Below are 10,000 nucleotides of genomic sequence, written 5' to 3' on the forward strand. Positions count from 1 at the left end.
GCAGTGTGTGTGTGAGACGTGCAGTGTGTGTGTGTGTGTGTGACGTGCAGTCTGTGACGTGCAGTCTGTGTGTGTGACGTGCTGTGTGTGTGTGTGACGTGCAGTGTGTGTGTGTGTGTGTGACGTGCAGTGTGTTTGGTGCAGTGTGTGAGACGTGCAGTGTGTGTGAGTGTGTGACGTGCAGTGTGTGTGTGTGTGTGTGTGTGACGTGCAGTGTGTGTGAGTGTGTGACGTGCAGTGTGTGTGTGTGTGTGTGTGTGTGTGACGTGCAGTGTGTGTGTGTGTGTGTGTGTGTGTGTGACGTGCAGTGTGTGTGTGAGACGTGCTGTGTGTGTGTGTGTGTGACGTGCAGTGTGTGTGTGTGTGTGTGTGTGACGTGCAGTGTGTGTGTGTGTGACGTGCAGTGTGTGTGTGTGTGTGTGTGTGTGTGTGTGTGTGTGTGTGTGTGTGTGTGAGATGTGCAGTGTGTGACATGGTGTGGTTGGTGCATTACTTGGTGCAGAATTAAAGATTGATCATGATTAATAGGTAGCACTTCAGTTTAAGGACCAATTCTCAATATTAACTAGTTACTTATTAGCATGCGTATTACTAGCATATTGACTGTTTATTAGTACTTACGAAACACATATTAATGCTTTATTCTGCACGAGCGTATTTTACATACCTAAACTTAACATCTACCTTAGTAACTAGCAATAAGCAGCAAATTAGGAGTTTTGGACCTTAAAATAAATACTGACCAATTAATATTGCTAACCTAGCCCTTACTAGCAGTGTCAAGCAGTAAGACAAGCTTTTATTAGTTGCTTGGACTGTAAACATCAAATGTATTCTAAATTGCTGTGCTTTTTGTTACATTATATTTATTTATTTGGTTGCTTCTAAACAGCATTTATATATGTCTTATAGATGTCATAGATATGGTCTTAGTTTTATGCACATTCAGATGTTGGTTTCTGCTTTTCTTTCAGGTGTGTTTTGCTAATACGGTCTTCCTGGAGCCCATCGACAGCATCGAGCACATCCCTCCTGCCCGCTGGAAGCTGACCTGCTACATCTGTAAACAGCGCGGCTCTGGCGCCTGCATCCAGTGCCACAAAGCCAACTGCTACACCGCCTTCCACGTCACCTGTGCTCAGCAGGCCGGCCTGTACATGAAGATGGAGCCGGTGCGCGAGACCGGCGCTAACGGGACTTCATTTAGCGTGCGCAAAACAGCCTACTGCGACATCCACACGCCGCCAGGCTCCGCCCTGCCCCTGACGGGTGTGGGAGGGGCCAGCGTAGGCTCCTCCCACAGCGAGGGCGAGGCGGAGGATGAGGAGGATGTGGTGGGAGGCGAGGAAGACGGGAAGGGCTGGAGCTCAGAGCGCGCCAAGAGGGCCAAAGCAAAGTCACGGCTGAAGATGAAGAGGGCCAGAAAGATCCTGGCCGAGAGGAGGGCAGCCGCGCCGGTGGTGTCTGTGCCATGTATTCCACCGCACAAGTATGCACCATATCTGCTTCCATCCAAAAATAATCTGTTAATAAATCGGCATGATCTCATGTAGCATACAGTGAAATTCTCGAAGACTTTTGTGCCCAAAATCTAAAGAACGTAATATGAATTACATTTTTCATTTTTGAATAAAATGAGGTCAATTTTAGGATCATGGTATTTTACATAAGCACCTTTTCTCCCCAGATTCCCATTACTGTACTGTATCGTTACTCTAACTCTGAGTAATGACTGTGAATTCAAACAGGTGTGAAATAATTTCAAATGAAATCTGGCCAAAACTCATGTATTTTGGAGATTGTTTTAGTGGATCAAAAACAGTCCAGTAAGGTTGGACACAGAAGCATGAACACTTGTGAGTGCCAAATCTAGCACAAACATATCCATATCCACGAGCAACTGCTCTTTTTAATTAATTTTTTTAATTAGTAAAATTAGTAGTTCACCCAATAATGAAACTTTGCTGAAAACCCCCTCCTCAGGCCATCCAATTTGTTTCTCGTGAGTGTGTTTCTCCATCTGGTTTGTAGAAATGTAGCACTGCATCAGTGTCACTGCAGTGAATGGGTGCCGTCAGAATGAGAGTTCAAACAGCTGATAAAAACATCACAATAATCCACAAGTAATCCACAGCACTCCAGTCCATCAGTGAACATCTGGAGAAGACAAAAGATGAAACACATCCAGCATTAAGATGTTTTGAACTTCAGACCATGGCTAAAATATGTGTTCTCTCCATAATATTGCTTTCTGCAGTGAGCGTGAGTTTCCAGCAAATTATGTTATTGAGAGACTAGCTGGCAGCACTTATTTAGTTACACATGTAAACATGGTGTCAGAATGTTCGCTCAGAGTGTCATGTCTCCTGCTTTAGGTTGAGTAAGATCACCAGTAACCTGACGGTGCAGAGGAAGGGTCAGTTCATGCAGAGGCTGCACAGCTACTGGACGCTGAAGAGACAGAGCCGCAACGGCGTTCCTCTCCTGCGGCGTCTCCAGACGCACCTGCAGTCCCAGCGCAACGCTGAGCCGCTCCCCGCCACGGTGCGTACACGTGATGATTCTCTGCCAGACATACGAGGATGAGCTCTCTCCCTGACACCACGCTTGTGTGTTTGAACAGAGGGACGGGCAGGAGAAGCACTCGGTGCTGAAGGAGCAGCTGAAAGCGTGGCAGAGACTCCGGCACGACCTGGAGCGAGCCCGACTGCTGGTGGAGCTCATCCGCAAGAGAGAGAAGCTCAAGAGAGAGACCGTAAGACTCGTAGACATTATCCTTAACATGAGAAAGACTCTGGTTTGGTTCTATGAGCCACACTCTTGAGAATGCTCTAGTCATGCAGTTTCATGTGTAAACCCTGCCACTGACATCCAGTTACAACAAACCTCCTGGAGTTAAGAAAACCTTTCTCGCAGCCAGCTGCTGGTCTTCTTGTTAACCCATGGCCAAATACATGTGCAGGCAATTTAGTGAACTCACTTTTGGTCAAGCTTCAAGTTGTGTCATCATCCAGTCAAGTCTCAGTGGATGAAATCAAGTCCTGTCCTGCGTTTATTCTTGATGAGTATCCTAGTTCAAGTTCAGTATTCATTTTCACAATGGCAAGAAATGAAGAGGATGTCTGTTAGTGCTTAAAGTTATTCATTGATCAGTGAGGGACACATTCACATCATTTGTGCTTCAACTTGACTTTTTTGTGTCTGTGTTTGTTCAGATCAAGGTGCAGGAGTTGGTGTTAGAGATGCAGTTGACTCCGTTCCTGGTGTTGTTGAGGAGCACCCTGGAACAACTGCAGGAGCGGGACACCAATAACTTCTTCACTGAGCCTGTACCTTTAAGTGAGGTACACACACACACACACACACACACACACGGCCTTGTACAAGGACAGTCTTGTAATAATAGTCATTTAACATGGTGACACATTTAGTGGCCTACATTTCCAGCGTTTTGTTGCACTGCGAGATTTAATTTGATTCAGGAATGTTTTAATAATGTGTGTTGTCATCAAGCGTAACCCTTTCTGTGATTGTGGCTGTTTCTTGGTCCTCCCCAGGTCCCAGATTACCTGGACCACATCGAGCGGCCAATGGATTTCCAGACCATGTGGAAGTGTTTAGAGTCGCATCGCTATCTCAGCTTCGACGCTTTCGAGGGCGACTTTCTGTTGATCGTCAACAACTGTTTGAAGTACAACGCCAAAGACACGGTTTTCTACCGCGCCGCACTACGCTTGCGAGAGGCAGGTGGCGCTGTTTTACGGCAAGCTCGCAGACAGGCAGAGAGAATCGGTTTTGATTACGAGACGGGCATGCATCTTCCTCGAGAGCCAAGCCCGGATTCACCGCACGAGCGAGAGAGAGACCAGGACAGAGACAGAGACAGATCTGCGTTACTCATTGATGATGGTGAGTTGGCCTTCTCTGTGAAAGTCTTCTCTGTTATCTAAAAAAAACTATTGCCTGACATAAAATTACTTTCCATTTAACTTAGTCTTAGCATATTAAATGCCTAGGTTAATTAAAATCATAGAGTCATAGTTTTGACATAATAGGTCAAACTACTTTTTGTAGTAAAAAACTTGTTCTGTATTTTGGTAAAAGGTTGTGCAAGAAAAGGTTTCAGGTCTTGTTTTGCACGGAAAGTGAATGTTCTGTGGCTTTGTCCTCAGATTTCCTGGTGGAGAATCGGCGGCGTTTGCCCGTCGAGGAGCAGCTGCAGGTCCTGCAGGCGTGCTATGATGAGGTCTTGACGGGGAAGCACAGCATCGGTCAGTCGCGCCGCGCTAAAGCCCTGAAGAAAGAGATGACGGTCTTGAAGCGGAAGCTGGCGCACCAGCGCGAGGGCATCTGTGGCATGGGCAGCCTTGAGTCGGGCCTGTCGCTGGAGCGCGGCTCGGTCCTCACGCATCACGCCTCGGGGGGAAACCGTCACGACGAAGGAGAGAGCAGCAGCCACGAGATCGGTGGGAAAGGTCAGAACACACCACAGACAGATAACACAGACTCCTCCAGCACCCTTAGTGCTGCAGACGTGATGCCTCTAATCCTGCGGCTTGTTGAGCAGAGGGAGCTGTTAGCGTACACTGCGATCAGACTTGAGCTCTTGTGTCTGGTGGATGAGAAAACGGTTTAAATAAATCCTGTAGACTTGTATTAAAGGAGGGACCCGAGCCATAGGGCACTGTGGTGGTGAGTTATGCACGGCCAAACATCATTAATATTTTCTTCAGAAAATGTGAAAACCTAGACTCCAGATCAGGGTTACCAGGTTTTCACAACAAAACCCACCCAAAAACTAGCCCAGTCGCATTCTGGGGGGTAAAATACAGGTTTTTTGGCGGGGTTCCCTGGTAAAATTCACATTCCTGGGGCTAAATATCACGTTATTGGGGTCCCTTCGAACCACGGACATGAAGAACAACCTGCGGCAACAGTAGCCTAACTCCGCTGATCTGGCAATCCTGCTCCAGATGCTTTCAGTTCTTTTGTGCTGTATTTAATACTGATTACAGTAGGGATGCACCGATCATGATTTTTCATGGCCGATACCGATACCGTTTATTTGGTATTTAATAGGCCAAACTGGCTTTTGGCTATTGAAAACAATAACCGTAACCATCTGAAATGAACGGCAGTAACTGCTCAGTAAGTAGCCTACATTCAATACAAACATAGATGGTACAGACATCAGCATTTAGCTTTTTGTTTTTGAATTGGGTAGAAACTACATAGAACTGGCCTTAAATGAAAAGATTAACTGTAACCATGTGAAATTAAAGGCAATAACTGAATAGTTCTTCAATCCAAACAACACAATCATCACACATTCAAGAAGATGTTTCTTAATCAGCATTCAGTATTTGTTTTAGTTTTTAAATTTGATTTTAAATAAAAAAAAAAGGTCTTTACCAGTGAGACTAAATAAAAGTATGCTTTATAACTAAATTATTCCAAAATGTTAAAATCAAATAATGTTGGTGGGAAGGGGTGAGCGAGCACTATTGCATCTCATTTATAAGACCTTAGTCAGGGAAGAGACATATTTATGTATTTAATTTTTTTAATTTTTTTTTTGACAGGGATGAAAACAAGGCTGTGAGGGACTGAAGTACAGTGTGTTCAATGGACTGTACTGTTGTTAAACAAACTACTGATTGTTCAGCTGATGAGACATCTTTCTGAAAGGTGAAAAAAATAAATCAGCTGATAAAACAGTTTTGTGAGTTGTGAGAATGACGTGAGCTAGAACCCATGGCCTCATTTTCATCCACGCTAAACTCAGTATGGCATCTAACCTGACTAAGGTCTGTATTATTGTTTGTTTTTAGATCATCGAAGCACCTATAGCACTTACTGACAATAAAAATGACATAACTAGAATAATTGGTTTGTGATAATGTGATCATTTGTGTGATGTTGGATTGAATGGTGCAGGAGGATATGCCACTTACTGTTGTTCCACATCTATTCCTAAAACAAACAAACAAAAATAGCTGCTCCCACAAAGCTTTAATATATTCCACCAGCGTTCTCAATCCCAGTCCTCGCGTACCACTGCTCTGCACATCTTGTACGTTTCTCTCATCACTTCCTGTATTCTTCACTGGATGTTCCTCCATGATTCCGGTCGAAGGGAACATCCAAAGGGCATCAAAGTGTGTGAGACGTGAATTTTAAATGTATTTCTTTACAGAGGTGTATTATGTCACACTCTGCACTTCTCTAGTAAGTCTGGTCTGTGTGTGAAGGTGCTGATGATCTGAATCAGGTGTGTTTAGTAAGAGACATGTAAAATATGCAGAGCGGTGGTACCACTGAGAACCACTTTAAAAACACCGCTGACTCTCACATTAGGTTATATTTTAATTCAGTCGTCCTGAGATTCTTTTGTAATGGACAAATATTTCTCTCCGTAGATTTGAGCGCATCATCTTCAGCTCTGGCCCCTGAGGTCGGCCGGCGTACCTCTGTCCTCTTCTCCAAGAAGAACCCCAAAGCCGCCGGGCCTCCCAAGCGCCCGGGTCGACCCCCGAAGAACCGAGAGGCGCTGCATGGGCCGGGGGTGCTGGGTTCCAGTCCAATAGGCCCTCCACAGCTCCCGTCTCTCACCCCGTCCCGCAAGAGAGCCCACAGTCCCCAGTCCAGCTCCAGCTCCGAGTCCGACAGCGAGCACGATCACCTCATACTGGGTACGTCTGCAGCACTCACACACAGCACGCGCTCAGTGAGCTGACTACAGAAGCAGCCTTGACATGCCACCTAATAAATGACACATTCAGATGTAAATCAAAAAGCACTCCTCACACGAAGCGTAAGGTCTCCAGTGGTCTGATAAGCTCATCTGGTTCTGTGCTCTTGTCCCGGTGGCCACGGATTACACACCGCATCCACAAAGAATGGATAACATTGTCCTCATTTAATTACGTGCAACTATTTAAAAAAAATACTTTTGGATATTTAATGACATTTCTTGGACTTTGTGAGTGTGAGTTTCACGTAAAGGCCAGGTGATGTTACAGAGCAACAGGACTTTACTAGAGCCGCCGTACTGAGTGTTTCAGTTTTTGAGTTACTTCAATCAGAATACTAAGGCTGGGTTTTGACACAGATTTCACAGTTATCCTTCACAGGCTTGTGATTTGATTCAGTATGGATTATTTTGGATCTATATCAGGTACAGGACAACTAATGCTGTAAAATATAGCTGGAAGGTTGAAATTTGCTGATTTGTTTACAAACACTTATAATATACTTAAAGTTTTTGTAATGTTAATGTTATAATACTAACTTTAACTTAAAATGACATAATTACGTTTCTACTCCAGTTTGTTTTTTGAAATATAAACATTTAAACAGTGGCTCACAAAAACTTGATGGATTTATTCAAACATAAATTAAATATTGATGTTGAAATGAAAAGAGTAAAAAACAATGATAATGAATATGCTATATGGTGCATGTTTGGCAAAATGCTGCTCTCTAGAGTTCACTTTTCTAGCTGACTAATGAGTGCGTGGTCACAGAATATGTTTTTCTAAGTAAATGTGACGTTATGTGACGCATTGTTTACAAGCTATCGTCTTCTAGAAACACTGATTGAGTGATAACACGAGACAGGAGGATTTCTGCGCTGCTGGCTAGTCTAAACGCCTCTGATTGCATTACTGTGCTCCACACATATATGTGGGACTTGTGTAATGCTCAGTGCTGCAAAAAATATGCATTCAAAAAATCTTTGAATACAACATGAGCAGATCTAAATGTAACGCCACATTCAACACTTTTCATTCATTTTCACGTGTCACTTTAAGCATGGCGCTCGTAATCAGTATAATTATGCAGGAGCAGTTATTGCCCCATCTTGAATTTGGGGGGCATTTTTGCCCCAAGCCCTACATACGGTCTCGATCAGATTGCCAGTTCAAATTTGCATATGAAGGGTAAATGTTGAGTCAAATAGTCTTGCATAGCCAAACCCTGCAGTTTAAACAGACAGAAGATCTATTAATCTGTGTTTATATGAGCAGGATGCAGATGGGACTGCAGGCCGTGAAATTACATTCTGACTTCAACACAATTCTACATTTGTTTTGCTGCCGAGTTCTTCATTGACTCCTGCTGTTTAAACTGGATGCATGTCAAAGTTTCAGTCATCCCCGCTCACATGCACACACTGACTATGAGGAAACTCCCACACTTCTCAGTGAGTCAGATGTTTTCTGTAAAGAGGGTTGAATGCTGGGAAATCCCCACCATCAGACGACTCACGAAGACACCAGATTGAGTGCTCGAATGGAAAACAAAGCCTGCCCCCCCCAAATCAGCATTTACTCGCCCCAGTGCCAGTTATGGTGGAAAAACAAGATCTTTTGGATACAGTGGCTGTTGAGGCTCAAAAAGAACACATGAGACCCGTATGATTGGATTTACTTGTCTGTCAGCAGTGTCAGTGATACACATCATTTACATTTACATTTACATTTAGCAGACGCTTTTCCAAAGCGACTTACAAATGAGGACAATGGAAGCAATCAAAAACAACAAAAGAGCAATGATATATAAGTGCTATAACAAGTCTCAGTTAGCCAAAACACAGTATACGTAGCAAGGGCTTTTAAATAATATAATAAATAAAAAGAAAACAGATAGAATAGAAAAAGAATAGAGCAAGCTAGTGTTAGAGGTCTTTTTATAATTGTATAATAAATGAAAAGAAAATAGATAGAATACAAAAATATTAAAAAGGTAGTTAGATGATTTTTTTTTTTTAATAGAATTAGAATAGTGAGTGAAAAAGTTAGAGGGTCAAATAAAGATGGAAGAGATGTGTTTTTAAGCCGATTCTTGAAGATGGCTAAGGACTCAGCTGCTCGGATTGAGTTGGGCAGGTCATTCCACCAGGAGGGGAACATTTAATTTAAAAGTCCGTAAAAGTGACTTTGTGCTTTTTTGGGATGGCACAATCAAGCGATGTTCACTTGCAGAATGCAAGCTTCTAGAGGGCACATAAGTCTGAAGTAATGAATTTAGGTAAAGGGTGCCGAGCCAGTGCTGGTTTTGTATGCAAACATCAATGCCTTGAATTTTATGCGAGCAGCTATTGGTAGCCAGTGCAAATTGATAAACAGAGGTGTGACGTGTATTCTTTTCAGCTCATTAAAAATTAATCTTGCTGCCGCGTTCTGGATTAATTGTAAAGGTTTGATAGAACTGGCTGGAAAGACCTGCCCAAGGGGAGCGTTGCAATAGTCCAGCCTGGACAGAACAAGAGCTTGAACAAGGAGTTGTGCAGCATGTTCTGAAAGAAAGGGCCTGATCTACTTAATGTTGAATAAAGCAAATCTGCAGGACCGGACGGTTTAGCAATGTGGTCTGAGAAAGTTAGCTGATCATCAATCATTACTCCAAGGTTTCTGGCTGTTTTTGAAGGAGTTATGGTTGATGCCTAATTGGATGGTGAAATTGTGATGAAACGATGGTTTGCTGGAACCACAAGCAGTTCTGTCTTGGCAAGGTTGAGTTGAAGGTGATGGTCCTTCATCCAGCAAGAAATGTCTGTTAGACAAGCTGAGATGCGAGCAGCTACCGTCGGATCATCAGGATGGAATGAGAGGTAGAGTTGAGTGTCATCAGCATAGCAATGGTATGAAAAGCCATGTTTCTGAATGACAGAACCTAATGATGCCATGTAGACAGAGAAGAGAAGTGGTCTTAGAACCGAGCCCTGAGGCACCCCAGTAGTTAGATGTTGCGACTTGGACACCTCACCTCTCCAAGATACTTTGGAGGACCTATCTGATAGGTAAGACTCAAACCACTGGAGTGCGGTTCCTGAGATGCCCTTTGTCAGTAGGGTTGACAGGAGGATCTGGTGGTTAACCGTGTCAAAAGCAGCAGATAGATCAAGCAAGATAAGTATTGAAGATTTGGATTCCGCTCTTGCCAGTCTTAGGGCTTCAACAACTGAGAGCAAGGCAGTCTCAGTTGAATGTCCACT

General features: G+C 43.7%; 1 protein-coding gene across 1 annotated transcript in view; it reads left to right on the forward strand.

Moving 5' to 3' along the window:
• The window catches only part of LOC109085781 (peregrin-like), a 23,795-nt gene that overhangs the window by 8,127 nt on the left and 5,668 nt on the right, over nt 1–10,000 (forward strand). The window contains 7 exon segments of the mRNA XM_042762998.1: nt 975–1,489; nt 2,376–2,544; nt 2,624–2,755; nt 3,216–3,344; nt 3,558–3,909; nt 4,173–4,475; nt 6,420–6,692. Of these exon segments, the coding sequence (XP_042618932.1) occupies nt 975–1,489; nt 2,376–2,544; nt 2,624–2,755; nt 3,216–3,344; nt 3,558–3,909; nt 4,173–4,475; nt 6,420–6,692 (1,873 nt within the window).

This window comes from Cyprinus carpio, chromosome A8, assembly GCF_018340385.1.
Source record: "Cyprinus carpio isolate SPL01 chromosome A8, ASM1834038v1, whole genome shotgun sequence".
NCBI lineage: Eukaryota > Metazoa > Chordata > Actinopteri > Cypriniformes > Cyprinidae > Cyprinus > Cyprinus carpio.